The sequence below is a fragment of the Crocuta crocuta genome, unplaced genomic scaffold (assembly GCF_008692635.1).
Source record: "Crocuta crocuta isolate KB4526 unplaced genomic scaffold, BGI_CrCroc_1.0 scaffold199, whole genome shotgun sequence".
NCBI lineage: Eukaryota > Metazoa > Chordata > Mammalia > Carnivora > Hyaenidae > Crocuta > Crocuta crocuta.
The window spans coordinates 940,734-963,452 of NW_027533339.1; the positions used below are offsets into that span (position 1 = coordinate 940,734).

A 22,719-nucleotide genomic window follows, 5' to 3' on the forward strand; every position below is an offset into this window, starting at 1 on the left:
CTAGTTGGTCCAGGGAAGTTTTAAAATCCTATGTGTTCTTAAGTAATTTATGCATAATGTGAAAATATTTATTTTAAAGTAAAATATCTAAGTTGACCAATTCATGCTGACATTAACGTTGTTTCACTCTTTAACTCAACATAATATAATTGATTAAATAATTGTTAAGTACCATTACAAAACATTGTTAAGAACTCACTACCAGTGTATATAAGATAATAATATATTTCACCAGCAATATAAAATAATTGTCTTGGTAATTAAGGAAGCTCATTTAGTTCTAGTGCTAGTTTATTCAAACATATAATTACACTGCATAACTAGCAAGTACTCCTTTTAATCAAATATATAATTATTAAAATATTCCTGAGGGATATAATTGGCATATTATAAATATATTTCTATCATGACTACTTAAACCTTTAAAAAGGCCTTGGTTTAATTAGCATACAGTAACTCTTGTCTTGAAATGAAATTAAATCCTTAAGAGAAACAACTAATTTGAAGCATAATCTTATATTACCTAAATATAATTACCAAACCTTGCCAAGTAAAAATAATAAAGAAGACCCTAGAGAGTTGATTTACCAATAATACAAGATCACGTGTCTCTAAGCATGAATTCTCAGCCTGGATTGCACAAGGGGACCACCTGGGGTGCTTTTATTAAAAACCTTTAGCCCAGGCCTCATCCATAGAGATACTGTTTCAATTGGCTGGGAGTGGGGCCCAGACATCTGTGTTTTTTGTTGTTTTTGAAAGTCCCCAGAACCACTGCTCCAGAGACTGATTAAAATTTATTTTTTCCCAGTCCGTAAATGTTTATAGAAGCTTTATTCATAATCACTAAATATTTGAAACAACCCAGATGTCCAACTGGTAAATGGATAAGCAAACTGTATATATACATACGATGCAATACTACTCAAGCAACAATCTATTGATTCATGCAACAACATGGATGAATCTGAAAGGCACTGTGCTAAGTAAGAAAGCCGGACGCAGACGGCTCCACACTGGAGCAGTGTGAGGGAATTTCAACGTGTAGGACCTGCAGGCTAATTGTGGTGGAGGATGTAACACTCTGTGCATCTGTTCAACCCACACAACTGTACACCACAAATAATGGATTTTACTGTATATAAATTTCTAAAAATCAATCAGGAAGTGGGGAGTGGAAAGTGAGAGAATGTAGACCATGACCAATCAATCTAACCGCTTTACAAATGTAAAGTCTAGTATCATATAACTAGACTGAAGGAGAGGGGGAAAGAACTCTCTAAAGGAATTTTGTAAAATAGTGTTTTGACTAGATACTGTAAGGCTAAAACACCCTATGTTTTTATGCTGTTTTCGGAACAACATTGTCTTGTTCTGAAAAGAAAAGAAAAAAGTCATTACACCCCCTAAAGGTCTAGATTTTTATAATTTCTGTAATACTCATTTTGATTTCCTCTTTTTCAACTGTATGGCTGTATTTAATAATAAACAATAGAAGATACTCTTACAAATCTGAAAGGCGTCATAAACAAAAGTATAAACGTGGACAGAAATTGCGTCTGGATCCAGAACAGGGATTCACAAAGCCAAGGGCAAAGGGAGTTGAAAATGCAGCAGTGCAGAGGCTGCCCCAGCAGGGAACAATCGACTCATTTAATCAGAGAGCTGATCTTCCAGCTAATATGTACTTTATTCCACTGCTTTACGTGTTTTCACGTTAATAAAATGTGAACAAATGTGCAAAAATGATATAATAGTTTGTCAAAATCTCAGAATAAAGAAATTCATTCTTAGAAACCTACAAGTAGTATGCTTTTTATTTCTTTATTTTATTTTATTTTAGAGAGAGGGAGAGCACGTGAGAGCAGGAGAGGGGTAGAGAGAGAGAGAGTCTTCAGTAGTTGCACTCTCAGCATGGAGCCTGACACGGGGCTTGATCCCAAGACCCTGGGATTGTTGCGTGAGCCTAAATCCAGAGTCAAACAATCAATCCACTGAGGAACCCAGGTGCCCCTATTTATTTCTAAATCAGGATTTGAGAGGATTAAAGACTTAAAAGACTACCTTAAAAGACAACTCCTTCTAAATCACCAATGCCAGAATTCCAGGCTCATACAATTGGAAGACTCAGTACGATTGGAATACTGGTATCTGGTTTGTTCCTAAACTAAGTCCCCTTCTTTTCCACCTAAAATCTTTATCCACTGTCATATGACCTGGGGGGCTGTGGTGAGAATACCTGAGGCCTGACCTGTGAGGTCCAGGGTGACTCAGGTGAAGGCTTGGCATCAGAGTATCAGAATGCTGCAGGCCAAAGAATCCTGAGAAACTTACTATTGGCCATGATAATGAAAGCTTGGCCCTAAATTTACAGCCTAAGGAAATATAAGTGAATCATATCAGAAGTGGGGCACAAACCTAAAACAGTGGTCTACATAGTCTGTTTCTTCTTTCCCATTCATTTGGCTTTGTATGAATAGAAATCCATTACTTTAAGAGAGGATTTTAGTGCCTGAATTATCATTGCCATCAAAAGCAAAGATAGATTTTCTGTATTGTAACCAAAGTAACCCTGATAAAACCCAAATATAATCATCTTCACCTTCTCCCTCTAACAGCTTACCATTTTTCTTTGCTACTATCCCCTTTATTTTGCCCTCTTGGAACACAAGTCATGCTTCCCTGGCCTCAGTGTCTTGGTATACGCTGTTTTGGTTTGGTTTGGTTTTTCTGTTTGTAGGCTCTAACACCCCAAAATCATTAGTAAATTCTTAAATATTCTTTAGGATGTCAAATTACTACTGCTTCCAGGAAACCTGACCTCCCGACTAGGTCAATTCTCCTTACCAATTACAGGCACTCTGTATCAGGTTCCTCTTCTTCTAAACCCTTATTCATTTATCCCCCTGCTGTCCCTAGAACATCCAGGCAAGCCCCTATCCCAGTGTCTTTGAACTGGCTGCCCTCTCTGCCTGGAGTATTCCCCGATGATTAACTTCTCCATTTCTCTTAAATCTGCTGAAATGTCAGCTCCTCAGTGAAGCCTATCTAGACCTGACCATTCAAGCTGAAATTGCACTGGAATCCCCCTCCCCACTCTTGATTCTGCTTCTCTGATCTTTTACCCCATAACATTTATAACCTTTGAGCACATAATATACTTTATTATTTATAATTTGTATTGTTTACTGTATTATATTTATTATTCTGTTTCATAATTTTGAGGCCTCCTAGAATGTGATATTTATAGTGCAATATTTTGTTGTTGGTGGTATGTTGGGTTGCTGATACATCTCAAACCCTAGAATGAGGAGAATATATCTGGAATGAATTGCTTAAGGACCATGTGTGCAAAATGTTTAGAAAGAAAAAAAGGAAACTCAGATGTCCAGGACCTGAACACCATCTGCAAATTAGAATGTGTGAGCAAAAACATCTCTGAAAGAAAACAGTTTTGTATAACTTTAAGGTAACAAAGTAGAAAGCATTGGCAATTAAGCACAGAGGAGGAGGTAAACCTTGCAGTCACCTTTACAATGACAAGCCCATCATCGTTGCTAGGCACCTCACACATATGATCACGATTAATCCCCAGAAAACAAGTGCAGGATGATATTCTTATCCGTATATTACAGAGGAGAAATCCAAGTTAGGCTGGCAGCTAGCTCTGGTCCTGCCTGTCTCCAGCTTGTTCACTATCATACCCCCAGCAACTGACAAAATGCTGGGAGGTAGTAGATGAAGAAAACATATTCACTGAATAAAAAAAAAAAAAATTAAGCTAGGAGGGATTAGTAAACTCACCCAAGTCCACCTGTCTAATACCTAGCAAAAGACATAATTTGAATCCAGATCTTTTTACTTAAAAGCCAATGTTCTTTCCAACCCACCATATTTCTTCTGACTAGAATTATAATAAACACATGACCCATGAAAATGTAGCAGTCCCACCAACTATATATATCATAGCAACTCTTCAGGGCTTCTCAGTATAATGGAGGGAGATATGAAAGTTTATATTCCTGATTAGTATCAGCCAAATGATCAGGCAACGATTATGCTTCACTTGATCTGTTCAGGATTAAAAAGTTTAAGGAACATTTGGGAGAGAATGCCATCCAAACAGATAAACCAAAAAGTTTTAGCACCAAGTCTTTAGTCTTCATAATTAGAAAGACATTTTCACAGAAATATCTTATTACTCAGATATGAGTCCACCAGTACAATCCTCTGTTTCCACCCAGCTGCTCACTTGGGCAGTGCCCTTCTGAGCACTGGCCTTTGAAATGCTAACTCAGGCTAAACAACTGTTCAACTGCTCTTTAGCCTTAAACATTCTGCAGCTTCACATTGGGTAGCCAGAACAGCCCCTAAGAGAAAAAGGAGCTCAGGGCTGCCAAGCTGACTTGACTCCAGGGGACAAACCAGCAGGCAGGAGACAGAGCCTCTCCCCAGCCTCAGGCTATGAGGGGCCACCTGAGGTTCTTAAACCTGGCATTGTTAGAACACACAAAACTGGGAAGGAAAGGAATTAAATGAATAATTCATCATCCCAAATTCACATTCACCAGAAGTATCTATATAATGGCAGTTAAAGGACTTTAAATGTGTCCTTCTGCTTTATATTTTAGTGTGAGATACCAGGTAATGGAATCCATTTTCTAATTCACTTTCCACAAACAGAATCAGCCCAAATGTTTGCTGCTGGTGCTTTGTTAAACTCTCTGCTATTGTTAAAACAGAGAAAGGGCTGGAAACTGCTGGGAATGGGAAATTTTATTCATTTCAATTCTATAAATTTCTATTGAGACCCTACACAGAGAGCAAAAACTTGTGGTCCCAGACCAGATCCATTCCAAAGATGGTTTTGCTTCAGCCTCAATATTATTGTTGCTTCACGATTTTTAATTGAAGCCAATATGTAAAAATTAGGGATGTTTCACACATCCCTGAATTTCAAGCTTCTCTAGGAAAATCAGAAGACCCTGGGCATGTCTCCCCAAATGACAAGAATAGACTAGGTGCTTGCTTCCCTCCTGAGATCCAGCAAAAAATTTCCAAAGAGTTGAACTGGTCTGCTTCAATAATGAATTTTATTTCACTGGTCACAGTGGCCATTGAATTTGCGGTCACTGGCTACATTCTAGGCTCAGTATTGGGACAGGGGCAAGAATGTAAAATGAATAAATACATTTGCTCTAGGCATGGGAAATGAGGGTTTTAGACAACTACTAAAAGTAATATATGGCAACTATGATAACTGTCAGGAGGCACACAGAAACCGTAATACAGTGCATTAGGTGTATTGGCAGAGGGATGGAAGAAAAATACATAAAGAAGTGTACATGGCTCTGGCTAGTTCTCCTCTCTCGCTGTTTTTTTCTCTGCGGCTTACCCAATACTTTCCAAGTTCAACCCATCACAAAATCCTGCAAGGTTTTAATCTTGAATAAATTTTGTATCTGGAAACTCCTTATCCTATAACTACAACCACAGTTCAGGTACTCATGACCCTGATTGTGTTTGATTTTACAGCAGTCTCTTAACTGGTCTCACACCCTCAAATCCATCTCTAACACAACAGTCAGTGATCTACTAAAAATCCAAGTTGGACCACATCACTTCCCAGTTTAAAAGATTTCATTGGCTTCCCCTATTAGTTGGTAATGCTGGACTTTGCCTGAGAATGAACTGAGGGACATTTAAAGAATTTAAAGAATTCTACTATTCTTTAGTAGATTCTCTACTACTCTACTAATTCTCTACTAAAATCTAAAGAATTTAAAGACATCTAAAGAATTTAAAGAATACCTTCATATATTTTGCATTAATGAGTCCGTATGTGGCCTAGAGAGGTATAGTTTCAGCCCTAAGTGATTCCCAAGTATCATTAGGTTGAGAATCACTGATCTACAAGGCAAGTTCCAAGCTCCTTAGCTCTGCCTTAATGCTTTCCAGTATGTTTTCTGTCTCTGTCATACCTGTTACCATTGCTTTCCAACTCAGCAACGACCTGCTGGGTGGCAATACTCTGTGTATGTTCACTACTGCATGTCCACTCCCCAGCTTTTTCATGATCTCTTTATTACCTCCCCTGCTATTCTGAAAGCACTGACTTATCTGTGTCTTCTTGTTTTCTCCAGGTGCTTGGGACACAGAGGACACGAAATAAGAGTGGAGGAAGACAGCAGCGAAGATGGTGCCGGAAGAATAGCTAAGATTTGGAATGGCTACAATGTGTAGCCAGAAAGGGAGAAGGGAAGAATACTAGCAAAACTGGAAAAACACAATGCACTTTTTTAGCTAAACGGAATGCTGGTGATCACAAGCAATTGTGTAAGCTTCTTTTAGGCTACAAAGAGGAGTCCAGTGGCCTGGGTAAATACTCCAAAGGGAAGTGAGCCAATTTATTTCCTGCCCAATGGTGGCACCGGATCCATTTGTTAAACTGCAAGCTCTCTAGAGAAAATAGATCCTAGAATACAAGCAATTGTTTTATTATAATTATCATAATACCCTTCCTGTTTCCATCTCTCACTCCAAATCAGAACAATTAAAATGCAAAAAGAATTATGTGTTTTGCAATTGCTAAATGATCTTTTTATATCCCTCGGCTGATGCAGCTCTGATTATTTCAGAAACAGTAGTTCTCCACAGTGGTTTCTGCTGCTTACTTCAAATGATTCACGCAGTGGGGCTCTCATTCTTTCCCGTGAGATTTTACTCCATAGTCAAATAGACTTAATCATTAGTCAGCTTCCTTCATATTCAGCCAAGATTTTTGCTTAATGTAATTAGTCCTACTTTTTCATACAACTCTATACAGCCTCTGTCCTTAGGAGAATACAGTTATGCTTGCATTCATTTTTGGAAACTTGTACCTTCTACTAGTTGCCGGGATAAACTGGCAACAGTTGGTTCTTTATATTTTTCCATGTGAGTCAGGAATTCCAACTGCAATCAGTTGCAAACTGCCCCCTCACCACACCCCATCAAGGCTTTTCAATTTGCTGACATATCGGATCATTGGTGTTATTTTGGACATTGCTGCTGGATCAATGGTGCTTTCTAGTGAGAGTTCTATTTTGCTTTTGATTTATAAGCACTGTAATGGTACAGAGTATATGTGCACCAGAAGCACCTATGATGTGACCAAATTCACCATGACGTTTCTGCACTGGCGTGCCTCTACAAAACCAGTATAAGGCTTCAATACCCATGATTACAAACCTGTTTCTTTACAGACCCCCTTACAACATTCTCAGCAAATGTAATAATTTCCAGCACCTTTTTCTCTATATTTAAGGTGTTCATAGCTCCAAATGTCAGGCTCACAGTGCAATGAAAACTATCCCACAGCTGATAAATTATTCATTTTTTAGGAGTTTGCAATCTGAAGTGGTACTAACAGCCGAGTACCTGAAGCACCCCCAAAAGACATAAAGTGCAGTAACATGCAAAGCTTTTGCCGCATAAATTCTAAAGGTTAAGCGCTATTAAACATCTCTGTTTATCAAGAGAGGTGCTCCTTGAACTTATTTATTCTAATTAATCTGCTCCCAATAAACACTACTAACAAAGCAAAGTGCTAAAAGAGGCTAATCAAAAGTGTCTTTTTTCCTTACCTCATCTCACCAGGTTAAAACAAGGTCCTCTGCTGATAAATATTCTCCACTTTCCACTATCTGGTGAGAACTTGTAAATGAGTAAGGGCAAAAGCAGGAGTTGTCAAGCCATGAACTCAGACCAAACCTGGCTCACTGCACGTGTTTTTAAGTTTTATTGGAACACACAACTCCCATTTTTTAAATATACTGTCTGTAGCTGCTTTCTTCCTATAATGGCAAAGCTGAATAGTTGTGACAGAGACTATATGGCTCACAAAGCCAAAAGTATTTACTATATGGTCCTTTACAGAAAACATTTGCCAACCTCTGGTCAAAAAGCATGCAAAAATGTGTAGAGGTTTCAGAATTTCTGCTCTAGACATGAGTATCAGTGTATTCATCTACCCAGAAAAGAGCTGCTTTTAAGTACTTGTTACCTAGAACATAGTCTGTGTTACAGTTTCAGAGGAGAAGGAAGAATAAAGCAACCACAGGTCCAAGGTTGCTCCTCAACCTGACAGGTGCCTCATTTTCATGACAATAATCACCATGTATTTCAGCTATTTATTGGCATATTTTAAGCCACCTTAAAACTTGTTTTAAGGCAAAGATTCTTCGCACAGGATTCTGCTCTGCAGGCTTCAGCTGGGTGGTCCTTCTCTTCCTCTCTTCTGACATCACTCACGTGGCTTGCAGTCACCAGGAGGAAGCTGGACTCTGGATGGAAAGCTAAGATGGCTTTGCTCATATACCTGGGCCTTCACCTAGGATACTCACAATTTGTGTGGGTGGTCTAGGCATTTCTTCCTCTCCATGGGGTCCCTACTGCAAGGAAACTGGATATCTTTCTATGAGGAGTCAAGGTGCCACAGAGTGGAAGTGGAAGTTCCCAGACTTCTTTTTTTAAATGTTTATTTATTTTATTTTTGACAGAGAGAATAGGGGAGGGGCAGAAGGAGAGAGAGACAGAGAATCTCAAGAATCTCTAGCATAGAGCCTGACATGGGGCTCAAAGCCACAAACTGTGAGATCATGACCTGAGCTGAAACCAAGAGTCAAACAATGGACTGACTGAGCCACCCAGGGGCCTAGGAAGCTCCCAGACTTATAAGGGTTAGGCACAGCACTGCAGCAGCATCACTTCTACAATGTTCTACTGGTTAAAGCATAATCAAGTTCCAACCCACATTCAAGGGGAGGGTCATCTTGCTTTACTTTGAGAGGAGCTGTAAAATACCTGGCCACAATTTCCTATCTGTCACATTCTAGGAGGATGAGACATCATGGGCACAGCGATACACTCTTGAAGACATATCTTACCACTGACAATTTAGAATCAAATGGACAGATAAGAGCAAAAAGGAAGCCTAATGAAAGATAAAAATCATTTTAAAATAAAACCCTGGTTGTATAGAATGCAACATTTTCCAAACTGACAGTATTTTCTTCTTTTTTAAAATTGAAATGGGACAGGGTCTTTTCTAAAAGCCATTTGATGTTTCTCTAATTCTTACATAGCGCATAAACTGTGGGTATGATCTCATCTTTCCTTCATGACTCTGAATCGTCATTCTGGCTGTCAGTGAGGCTCCTGGACAGCTACACTGAAGCCTGGCCTCCCGGGCCCGCTGCACTGCCGGCATCGAGCCCTCGGCACACGGTTCTGACTGCCCTGCACTGTGAGCTCTTGTACCTGCTCTTTTGAACTGATCTGCCTCCTGCCTGGACAAGGAGTCAAGAGAGCTGAGTTCTAGGCCCTTCGCCATCACCTAGTCCCCTTTTTGCTTCAGGCAGTTCACATGTTCTGACCCTTGGTTTCTTTTATCTGAGAAGTGGTGATAATAAAAGGTATACTGTCTACTTACTCCTAGAGTTTTCAGGAACAGATTAGACTAAAAATAAAACATGTTTAAATAATTATACAAGGTATCACTGTTAGGAGATAAAACTGCATTTTATTACTAAAATAAGAATAATATATTACAGAATTAATTAACATCATATAAGGTACATAATAATATAATAATAATGGCTAACATTTATTTAGTGCTTACTGTGTTTTAGGCATAGTTCTAGCACCTTACACCTTACGTTGGCAAGTATTTAATTTTCACAACAACCCTACCATGACTATCTGATATTCTAGACTGCAAAGCTGAGGCATGAAGAGATCAGACAATCTGCCTCTGGCCACAAAGATATTAAACGGAACTATGATTAATTCTTCCCAGTTTGCATAGCTGATTTCAAGAACTTCTGAAAGGTCTATCATACATCTGCCAAAATGTTCTCCTTCCACATCCCACAGAGGTTAGGAGGGGAGCATTTACCTCTCCTAACCTCTGCCCCACATTCTGTCCCAGAGCTGATACACTATGAGTGGTTCAAAACCAGAGGTGATTTTGGCCCCCACGGCCCATTTGGCAATGTCAGAGACATTTTGGTGGTCACAACCAAAGGCTAGGGTGCTAATGGTAGAAGTCAGGGAGACTGCTACATATCATATCCTACAATACTCGGGGCCGTCCCCAACAGCAAAGAATTCTTTAGCCCAAAATCTCAATTGTGCCAAACTTGGGGTACACTGATGGCAGAAACACAGCATGGGGAGACTTCATGTAGAGTTCAGCACATAGGGAACACCCAAATCTATGATGTTGATGCTTTTGTTTTGCTCTGTTTCTTGCTGCTCTAGGGTATATGCTGCTTAATTCCTTGATCTGAAAATCACCTCAATGGGTGAAAATGCTAGATAGGTGATTTCTGCATTTGTCAGGCATTACAGTATATACAACAGGATGAAAACAAACCCTTTTTGAATACTTGTCGTGAATCAGGCATGTCAGCACTTCAAAGGGTCAGAAGAATTAACAAAATTGTTCCAGGTAAGCAGAAGAGCAAGAATTTAAGCCAAATCTGGTTGTTTACAACATGTACTATTTTTTATAATGTTTTATTTACTTCAGAGAGAGACGGAGACAGAGACAGAGAGAGAGAGGGACAGCGTGAGCAGGGGAGGGTCAGAGAGAGAGGGAGTCACAGAATCCAAAGACAGGCTACAGGCCCTGAGCTAGCTGTCAGCAAAGAGCTCGATGAAGGGCTCAAACCCACAAACTGTGAGATCATGACCTGAGCTGAGTCGGACGTTCAACCGACTGAGCCAGCCAGGTGCCCCCAACTTGTACTATTTTAGAGTAAATACATTTAAGTTATGGTTTAATAATCCTTATTCTATTTATTACTTTATATCCCCATTGGACTTAAAACGAAGTCCAAATATGTTAAATCACATAAGCAATAAAGAATTTTTCCCCAATGGAAAAGGTTAACCAGGAAAACTTTTATTTAAATGCTTTCATCTGTAAAGGAAATACATACTAAGAATCACTTATGAGTCAATTGCTATCACCCTGACTAAATGGAAGCACGCAGAGCAAAGGCCTATTAAAGTTCCCTTCTTCCCTGCAAGTCAATGTTGCTGATCACCCTCCAATTACAGATCTGCTTTACCTACTTACCCTCCCCAGTCCTCTCCAGCTATGGATATTGATGAAGGGACATGCAGACTTAATTACATGTTTCCAATGTAAAACTATAATCTGCTTTAAAAGAAACACCATACTGGCCAGAGATAAAGAGCAAAAAGCAGACATTTGTGCTTCTGTTAGCCGACGGCTGTAGTGTTCAAAATCTACATTGGTTGGTACAAAGTAAATTTCAGTTAAGCCGTTTAGACAATGGTTTATAATTTGATCAGGAAGTTGTACCTACCCTCTAATGCATTATTTGCAGAAAATATATTTATGTTGTGCTGGTAAGGGTTCATAGGACCCAAACCAAGTTTCACAGATAGATACCCAAGAATAATTTGTTTCCCTACATCTCTGCCTACCAATCCAAAATCCTTACAAGGCCTACAGGGCCACAGGATCGAGCTGCCTCTCTTCTCTCCTACCTATCTCTTGCCACGTGTGCTTCAGTCGTCAGGACCTTATTTTCTCTTGAACATGCTGGACTCCTCCTTTGCAAATCGCTGCTCTTTTTGTCTGGATGCACTGAATGCCACTTTTTCAAGGCTGGTCCCTTGAGAATATCATTCAGCTTAAGTATTTTGTCTCAGCAATACCTTCTTTGATATAAAATGAGTGACCTGCTTCCTCCCTTACCCCTCCTTACCGTCGTGCACATCATCTTGTTTCATTATCTTTGAAGCATATGTCACTATCCAAAGTCATACTGTTGATTTACTTTTTGTCCATAACCTTGTGTTGTATTTTTGTCCATAGCCTCTGCACATAATAAGCATTTATTATGAAATATCATTACTTTTAATTTAACTGTTGTGATTTAAATGTACTTTTAAAGGATAGATATTGGAGAGTTTTCGTTGTAATGACCTGACATCACTATAGCTCAAAGTTACTATAAATGACCTTTTTAGTGATAAATAATAATTCCTTAATAAAGATTGAGGGGGAAATCAGTAAAATTAATAATAAACAACAAAGAAAAAACTGCTGAAATATATTTAGTTTTATATATTTGTTATGCTTTCTGTGCTTTTAGCTCAAAAGTGAAGTCTTGCATCCTTTTTATTTTTTTTCTTACAAATAGTTTATTGTCAAGTTGGTTTCCATATAACACCCAGTGCTCATCCCCACAAGTGCCCTCCTCCATGCCCATCTCCCCCCTGCCCCCCACATCCATCAGTCCTCAGTTTGTTTCTCAGCATTCAAGAGTCTCACATGGTTTGCCTCTCTCCCTTTCCCCCACCATTTCCCCCCTTTTTCTCCCCCATGGTCCTCAGTTAAGTTCCTCCTAATCCTCCTATACGTGCAAACATATGATATCCGTCCTTCTCTGCCTGACTTATTTCGCTCAGCATAACACCCTCAAGGTCCATCCATGTTGCTACACATGGCCAGATTTCATTGTTTCTCATTGCCATGTAGTATTCCATGGTATAGATAAACCACATCTTCTTGATCCATTCGTCCATTGATGGACACTTAGGCTCTTTCCATGTTTTAGCTATTGTGGAGACTGCTGCTATGAATACTGGGGTACATGTGCTCCTATGCATCAGCATTTCTGTATCCCTTGGGTAAATTCCTAGCAGTGCTATTGCTGGGTCATAGGGAAGTTCTGTTGTTAGTTTCCTGAGGAACCTCCACACTGTTTTCCAGAGGGGGTGCACCACTTTGCATTCCCACCAACAGTGTAGGAATCAGTTGCATTTTTATACACCAATAATGAAGCAACAGGAAGAGGATTTGCTCATTTTAGCCACTCTGANGCGTCCTTTTTAAATTGAAAATATAAGTACTTAGTATATTTTAATGTCACACTTAATAACCATATTATAAAATGATTGTAATAACATTATGCTGTGATTTTGCAAAACCCATCAAAAATCATAGGCTGAATTTAAAACTTTGGTCAGAGAACAAAACTAAATTGAAATATTTTTGTACATTCTGATTCTACATTTTTACACAGATATTAACATAAAGATAAGTTCAAATAAAATTACCTGAAATAAACAACCAAAAAGGAAATTATAAGAATGAACAGTGATCTATTTTTGGAAAGAAATATATAATGCCATGTTAAAAATAAAGGATTACTTATCCCTTCTTAGCCTGGTTTTCTCTTTCACTCCAAATCATAATGATCTCTTCATGGTTCAAGTTCTAGGAAATCACATCTTCACAATAGTCAACTAAAGCATTTTTCAGTGTCAAGTCTGTCCTGCCTCACTAACTTCCACCACCCTGGTCCCCGGCACCCCTATCATCTCCATAGCTTCCAACCAGATTCCCAACAGATCCAAGGCCACTCTGGCTGGCCTGGCTCCAAAGCTTCTCTCCATCCAGCAGCCACAAGAATGTTTTTAAAATGCAAATCTCTTCCCTTCACTCCCCCAGCTGTTCCTAGAAGAAAAACCAAGATCTTAACAAGTTCTATGAGGCCTTGCATTAAACAGTCTGTGCGTATTGTCCAGCCTTATTTGAATTCTCTCCCCTCACTGTCTGGGATCCAGGCACATCCATCCTCTCAGACCCCAGAATGCACTAGGTTATCCCTGTCTCAGTGCTCACATGCGTGTTCTTTCTTGGACCTTAACAGCTCTTTTAGGTATAGTTTACTGAGCTTCCATTCACCCATCAGATACTAGCTCAAAACTCATTTCCTTAGAACTATACATATGATAAAATTTAATAGAACTATATAAATTTAAGAAGTAAGTTGATATAAAACAAGTAAACTCTGTAGTTTAGTTAATAATATTGTGCCAATGTTGATTTCCTGATTTTGATAAAGTACTCTCATTATATAACATATGGTCTTGAAGAAAACTGGGTGAAGGATACATGGGAAATTCCTGTACAGTCTTTCAACTTCTTTTAAGTCTAAAATTATTCCAAAATTGGGGTGCCTGGGTGACTCAGTGGGTTGAGCATCCGATTTTGGCTCAGGTCATGATCTCACGGTTCGTAGGTCCTAGCCCCGTGTCGGGCTCTGTGCTGACAGACAGCACAGACCCTGGAGCTTGTTTTGGATTCTGTGTCTCCCTCTCTCTCTGACCGTTCTCTGCTCATGCTCTCTCTCTCTCTCTCTCTCTCTCTCTCTCTCTCTCCCTCTCTCTCAGATATAAATAAAACATTAAAAACTTTAAAAAAATTATTCCAAAATTTAAGATATATCACTCCTTCAAGAAAGCTTTCTATTACTCTTCTGAACAGATGAGGCACTAACCTCCCTATTTTCTTCCCTCATAATATTTAATGCAGTCCAGAAGTATAAACTTTTGAGATTAATGTTAAATATTTGTCTATCCTGCTACAGTGTAAGCCCTTTGGAGTAGGGATCATATCTCTTTATCTCCCTATTGTATCTCCAGTAGTTAAGTCAATGCTTGGCACAGGAAATGTGACCAATAAACATTTATTAAAGAGACTATTAAATACACGAATGAGCCAATGAATCAATGTCGTTTGGAAGCATCAACATATATAAAGATACATATTTACATATTTAAAAGATACTGCTGAAATTATGAAGTTAATGGGATAATAAATGTCAACAGAGATCTAAACATAGATGCTTTTAACTTGGAAATGATGCAAGCTAATGAGAAAAAATATAATAGCAACTAACATTTAGTGAATATTTAATCCAACTCAAGATTCTTTGCAAGCAGTTCTATACTTAATCCTTATGATAACCATATCAAATGAGTGCTATTTTCAATCTTCATTTTACTGATGGGAGGCATATAGATAGTTGTAACTTGCCCATGGTCAGAATAATTATATAGTAGAGTCAGAATTTGAACACATTCTTTAGCCCCTGAGTCCACAGTCTTAAGTACTACTTCCTGCCTGGAGATAAATTCTGAAAATATTGCCTGAAAGAGTTCTAAAAAGTGAACTATGACTTCTGAAGGTAGATTACAAATGGATACAAAACCACATTTTTAATGTTTTTATATTGTACAAAGCCTTCCATGGAGCAAGCATATGGCACAAATGTGTGTGCACAAAAACGACTTTGTCAAATAAATGAAGCTAAAGCAAACTGAGGAAAAGAAAACAGACAAAATTTTACGTAAGATAATTGGTTTCCATTCAATCAGCAGTACTTTTGTCTTTGATTCTTAATTTCACAATGGACTCTGGTTGGGGATTTTCTCCAATTAAGTGAGGCAGACCAGTGGGCAGGAGAGTAGGGGCTCCCAAACAAATCAAGGTTACTGGTACTCTAGCTAAGTGAGGAAAGTTAAAGAAATTAAGAATGTAATAGGAAAGAAGTGAGGAAATCATGGAGCAGATTAATCAACTACCATCAGGCTATTTGCAATAACAAGAAGTAATGCACCAATATTTCAGATATTGTTCCATCTTTTGAGCCAAAGGCTTCCACAGAGATCAGAGATAAGAAACACGACATATTTAGCATATATTTTTTTTTAAATCAAGTCCTTCTACACTCAATAATGTGTTTTTAAGTGTACACATTGATTTTGTGACATATTTTTAACCTTACTAGGTAGGTACAGCTTTGCTGAAAGCAATTAATTCAGAAAGCTACAAATACTCTGCAATGGAGCTTAAGGATAAGTAAAATAGCTGGAATATTTTCCTTGCTGCAGACAGCTGGATGCTGCTAATTTAGCTACTTTAAACTGAGGAGAGGAAGGAGGAAGGAAAGGCAAGGTTTTTATTTTGCCACACATCTGTAAATTCAGAGAAAGGGAAAAGAAGGAAAGCATTGATAAGCTTGGTAAATGAACTGGATTTCTCTATGCTCTCATCAGTGAGCATGTCGATCATAACTGGCCAAAGGAAACCAGTACATCTTACTTTCAGGTTAAATACATACACCAAAGAGCATCCAGCCAAATTGCTGAGTTAAGTAGCAATTTACCTTTTTTATTTTAAATAGTTTTATTGATATATAATTCACACACTACACAGATCACCCACTTAAAGTGTACAATTCAATGGCTTTTGTTATGTTTATACTCAATTAGTACCATCATTCTAATCTAATTTTATTTTTAACATTTATTTATTTTGAGAGAGAGAGAGAAAGAGCCAGAGGGAGAAGGAGAGAGAGAATCCCAAGCAAGCTCCACTGTGGAGCCCAATGTGGGGCTCAAATCCACAAACTAAAATCATGACCTTAATAGAAATCAAGAGTCAGACGCTCAATTAACTGAGACACCCCTACACTCAAAATTTTACAACATTTTCATCACTAAAGCAATTTACCTCTTAAAGGATGGTTCTATGGTTTGTCTCACACACACACACACACACACACACACACACACAACCATACCCAGTCACAATCTAAAGTGAAAACAAAGATATTTTTAATGAAATATTAATGTTCTCAGGGTGAAATGGCCTGTCTGCTGAGAGGTATGCATTTTGATGATATACAAAAAACATCTTCTCCATTTCTAACCTCATTTTGGAAGGTCCAACTACATGGTTAGGTTATTTCTTAGAAGTAATTCTGCAAAACGCAAAAGGAAAAATTTGCCCTGCCCTTCAATTATATTCCTTTTATTTTTTTCTTGCAGAATAATTTATGGCCATATCAAAAGCCACTCATTCTCTTCCTTACCATGCTCACCTCAACCTCCAGTTTTCTGGTCCAATGGCCCATATACTATACTATTTGCCTACAGTAAATATCTATAGCTCCTCTCTCTGAGCAGCTCAAAAAAGAATGCATTATAAAAAGCAACAGAACAGAAGGGTGGAACACTTTCCATTTGACCCAAGGCAAATTTAAGTCCATAATTTTAAGAGTGGAGGTTTTTTTTAAGTTTGAGTAGCTTGACTCAATATGCTTCATCGTTTTCCCCCTTAATATTCAGTTTAATTCATAGGACAAGAGTTTTAAGAATCTCTTATGTATAGAACTTTATAAAGAAGCAAGCTAGGACTTTTAATTTGCAGCAAGAAAACGTGGTTTATCACACACCAAAATCTTGATAATCTATAGGTCAAATAAAAAGTATTTTAGCATAATACTTTACACAACTGCTCAATAAAAATATTGGCTACTTATTTTTGAAATTATGACATAATAACAGCCAGTGTTTATTAAAAACCTATGATGTGCTGATCTGTGTTCTACATTAAGTCATTCAATGTTCACAAACCCAGGGGTAGGTTCTCTACTATACAGTCATCATCATCATTATCATCATCACCATCAGTCACATCTTAAATTTAGGGAAATTGAGGCAAAGAGCATGTTGTATCATGCTCCAGGTTACAAATGACAGCCAGAGGAACAAGGGGGAGAAGAAGGGCGGAAATGGTGGGGGAAAGGGAGAGAGGCAAACCATGAGAGACTTTTGAATGCTGACAAAAACTGAGGACTGATGGATGTGGGTGGAGGGGGGGATGGGCATGGAGGAGGGCACTTGTGGGGATGAGCACTGGGTGTTATGTGGAAACTAATTTGACAATAAACTATTAAAAAAAAAAAAAAAAAAAAAAAAAAAAAACAAATGACAGCCAGAACTTTAAAACCAGAGTCTGTCTTTAGAGCTCACTTTCTTAACAATGCAAAAGAAATAAAGAAGTTTCACTAGATATAGTGATACACTACAAAAGAGGGGAAAAAGTAATTGTGTTCACGTAAGACACAAACATAGTGGATAGACACGGACTAAAGGAAGCTTCCCTACAATAAGGGAGGAAAATGAAGATGTACTCACCATCTGATATGGAAAAATGTGAAAAGCAACAGCAAATGGGTGAACTAAGCCATTTGAGAAATTAAACTATCAAAAGTTGTGTTTCTAATGAAGATCCAATAAACATCCACATCAAATTATAGTTGTCAAAGTGGAAACTCAGATCTAGACTGCAATACTAGGCAGTAAGTGATTTCATTAATATGAAACCAATTTGGTGAAAGAAGGTGCTAAATGCAGGTTTATAGCCTGCATTTAGTTTAAAAAAAAAAACAAACAGAAAATGACTAGTAAATAGAAAACTAAAGCTACACATGAAATAAAACTACCCCAAATTACTATGGAAACTCAGCCAAAAGTAAAATACCCACCCCAGGACTACACTAATATAAATATACCTTTAACTTGCATGCAAGTTATCACTGAATTGACCTCAGTGATATCAGACCACATTTGAACCAAAATTTGACTTCAATTAGACCACTGCCTAAACCAGAATGAATGTCAACCAGACCACCACCTAAACCAGAAACCTGGCCGGCCTGACATGAGGAAGGACTAACGTTAATGCTCAAACACGAGTCACACTGAGACTACCACTCTACCATAAGTACACACACTCAAAAACCAACAAGCAAAACCATTTCAAGCACTCAAGACCTAAGGATGAAAAGAAATAAGATTCATGCACATATCTAGCCTTTTAAAATAATAGTGGGGAATCTGTGGGGCATTTTAAATTGGCAATGGCAAAGACTATAATTTTCTGCTAAAGAGATATTATCACAATTTTTCAACCTGGATTTGAACCAAGGCTCATAAGAGCTCTCCTACTTAATGCAACATCACACCTAGCACTTACTATAACGTTCCACACAGCAATTGAAAATCCTGACTCCTTGGCTCTTTGGGGTTAATCATTTCAAAAGGCAGTGAGCAGAACACATTAAATTATCATGGTAAACTAGAGTGGCCTCTTTCCATTCCCCACCCCCATACAGGCCTCTTTCTCAAATGGGAGAACACATTTTTAAAAATTATTTCCTAGTTCTCAAATGTCTCTGATAAGCTACTATTGAATTTTGAAATATAACTCTCGATTCCTTGTATAAATACAAAATACAGTTAGGTAAAAGAAAAAGAAAATATGACTAAAGGTGCTAATGAAAGCAGAGGGTAACAAACCAGTAACCCAGGTGCTGGAAGCCTGAGAAGTATTGTATTTAGATGATGATGGAAAAATCTAATTTTTCTCCAGTGCTCGTTATGTCTGGGTTTTTTCAGTGTTTTATGAGAAGATAATGGCCCAATTTAGTAAGTTCTAATCCAGGGGCACCTCAATGGCTCAGTCGGTTAAGTGTCCAACTTTGGCTGAGGTCACGGTCTCACAGTTTATGGGTTTGAGCCCTGCATCTGGTTCTGTGCTGAGAGCTCAGAGCCTGGAGCCTGATTCAGAATCTGTGTCTCCTTCTCTCCTTGTCCCTCCCCTGCTCACACTCTGTCTCTCTCAAAAACAAATAAACATTTAAAAATTAATAGGTTATAATCCAGATCGTACTTTCCTGATTGTCTGAACATCCTTCAGTGACTAAAGTCTTATCTCCAGCTCTACCATATGCTTTCCTGTACTACAAATATCCTCCAATAGATTAATGAGGGATGCTCTTTCTTCTTTCTAAAGGTACCTCAAAAAATACAGCCAATTCTTCCTCTTTCACCAGAAACTCTCAGGTTACACTATTCTATTCAACAGCACCAAATGAATCTGCTAAAGGGAAGAGGTATTAAATTAAAGCTGAGTAGACAAGGAAAAAAAATTAACAAATTAATTTGACAAAGTTTCTTTAGTTGCAACAGGGGGAGTGAGAGAGAATGTATTTTTTTTTTTCAGGTTACGTCTTGAGGTTGAAAGCTGATATCATATAAACATACAACCTGGGAAATATCTTAATTTAACGAAAAGGGGCTAATGTGGATTTGCTTTCCTTTTGCAAAGCTGCTGTAGAGGAGGTACAGTGAAGGGGGGGGCAGAGGGAGAAGGGTAGGAGGAGGGTAAGGAGTAGGTGATGATCATCTGGACTGTAGATTGTATTTTAAAACACTGTTTTAAGGGATGTCTGGATGGCTCAGTTGGTTAGGCATCTGACTTCTGATTTCGGTTCAAGTCATGATCTCACTGTTCTGGAGATCAAGCCCCGCATCAGGCTCTGTGCTGATGGTGCAGAGCCTGCTTGGCATTCTCTGTCTCCCTCTCTCTCTGCCCCTCTCCTGCTCCCGCCCTAACGTAATTAGACTTTTTTTTTAACGTTTTATTTTTGAGAGAAAGAGAGAGAGACAGCGTGAGCAGGGGAGGGTCAGAGAGAGGGGGAGATACAGAATCTAAAACAGGCTCCAGGCTCTGAGCTAGCTGTCAGCACAGAGCCCAACGCAGGGCTTGAACCCACGAACCGTGAGATTGTGACCTGAGACGAAGTTGGACACTCAACCAACTGAGCCACCCTGGAGCCCCCACTCTAACATAATTTTAAGAATACTTGACATCTATCTGCCACTTTCCACCAGAGATTTAAGCAAAAGTATAGCTGCTCAGTAAAAGAACATTTCTACTTATCTGGAAGGATAACTCTGTGGATAGATGACAATTATCTCTAATAACTTTATGAAAATCTCTAACTGCGATATGAAATTAAAGTGGATTCCCAGAGTGCTGATATGCTTTTGCCAAAAATTAACAATTGTAAAGCAACGTACTCTTTCATTTTAGCCAAAACAGAAAAATAAAGCCATATGCCTGATTTCTTTATTAAACTAAATTTAGATTACAATTTTAAAATAGACTCTGACATAAATGGTTTTAAAAAAACAAGAGCATCTTTCATTTGGGTCTTTTCCCAGTTAATTATTTGCTGGCATTGTCCTAAACATTCCTTGGCTTCACCTTAAACCAACACTCCCAAGTACTAATTAGGAGACTATATACATTATTAACCAAAGAATGTGCTTAAAACATGCGTGTTCCATATGTATCCTGTTATTAACATGACTCCTTTCAGTCCTGGAACATTCTCTTTAGAAAATAGAGCCCCTATTTAAACAAAGAAATTGGCTGCTATTGAGAAAATTTTTGTCAAAATTCAATTAATAGGTAGGGGCCAACAAGACAGAGGATCCTTGTCTTGGAAACATCCTCAACGTGAATCAGATTTCATCTATCTCACCAAAATAGTCAGCAGTGGGAAAAGTTAACTGCATACATTTTCATAGCACCAGGGGGCTCCCAAAGAGAATGGCCAAGTCTCGCATGACCATACCAGTCCCAAAAAACCAGACGTGTCAGTGAGCCCAAGCCAGAGACATGCCTTTTTCCAGTACTATCTCTTCCAAAAGACCCTAGGCCAGATGGGAAAAGAAACATATGTAAACAAGGTAGACCTAATGATTTCTTAATTACGAAGGAGATATGATCTTCTCATTAACTGGCAAGCTAATTGACCACAATCTCAGTTTCATAAATTGAGCCCAATAAACCAAACTTTGGTGTCTGTACTCCACAGAATTCTCCTCACACTTCCACACTCTTCACCCAGCCACAAAGTTGTCAGTTCTGCTTGATTTGTTTGAATACTGTACTCGACGACAGCTGTCAGAAACAGTACATTAGAACAGCTGCTATGACAGCTACAAGGGGCTTGGAAGTTTAATTGGGCTCAATGTGACATTTTGCATTTTTCTAAACATAGAAAGTTCCACAAAAGTAAAGAAATTTTAATGGGTCTGAACGGCATTTGCTTACTGGCACCACCAACTGGTTAAACTCCGTTTGAGTTATGTCATTGGTCTCATAGTATCTTTGCCACCAGGGTTGGTGAGAGTATCAAAAAAAAAAAAAAAAGAAGAAGACAAAACAGTAGGAGCAGTTAGATGCACAAGAAAAGGAGCATTAAGAGAGAGAGGAAATGGTAAGGAAGTCATGTCAATAATCTCTTTCAAAGGCTGGCTGGTAGCCAAGGAGGATCCCACAGTGTCTCAGGATTTACTTCCAAAGGAAACTTATTCAGAGGCCCTGAGCCTGGTGCCAGCTGCCAACAAAACCAATCATTATGGTCACAGCCCCGTGGAGAAGGGAGAATGGCTTACTCTCAGCATCCGCATGGAGGAAGAAAGCGAGGAGCAGCAACAGCAGCCTGGCTACGTGCACCATCCTGCAGCTTGGCAGCGGCGTGCGCTGTCAGGTGGGAATCACTGCCTCGGAAGCTGCAGCGAGTCTGTCTGATCTGAAATTTCAGCTGGAACACTTTCAGAGCCTGTGAGGGGAGAGGAAAAGAAAAGAAAGGAAACACAGGATGCTTAGATTTCTTACTCTTTTTCCCTTGTTCCACCACAAACACCATGAAACTCGATCCATTGTAAACACCCAAGACATTGCAACCATGATGCCTTTGTATTAGAAGGAAAATAACTTGGTTTGTAAAATGCCCTGGCACATCTTGTGCCCATTGTCAGGCTATCCTAAAGCCAACCACCTTGAATTGCACTCTCTGCTTATGCCACCCTTTGGGCAACGCTGTGTGAGAAGAATCTCACTTCTTATGAAAAACTACATGAATGCATCAGTGGAAGAAAACACAGCAATGCCATGAGACAGGTTTAAGGGAAGCTCCAACGTGCCGGATAAAAGTCTATTATTGACAGAATAATGGAAGCTGCTTTCTTGGCACAGGGTGAAGTGACAGGGCTAATTCAACTTCTCCAGCTAAATAGGAGAGGTTAGAATTTTTTACACTGGCACGTTTGGCTTCTTCCCTGAAGACACATCAACATTCAAGTCTAGTCTGACTTCAATAAGTCAAAACAATAGTTAGCATAAGCCTATTTGATTTAACAGGA

The 22,719-nt window shown here is 38.7% G+C and overlaps 1 protein-coding gene across 1 annotated transcript in view; it reads right to left on the reverse strand.

Annotated features, from left to right (window-relative positions):
- Positions 1-22,122, reverse strand: part of PTPRD (protein tyrosine phosphatase receptor type D) — a 413,276-nt gene extending 391,154 nt beyond the window's left edge. The window contains exon 1 of the mRNA XM_077748273.1: positions 21,970-22,122. Coding sequence (XP_077604399.1) covers positions 21,970-22,033 — 64 coding nt within the window. The 5' untranslated portion in view covers positions 22,034-22,122. The remainder of the gene's footprint in view (positions 1-21,969) is intronic.
- Between the last annotated feature and the right edge of the window lie 597 nt (positions 22,123-22,719).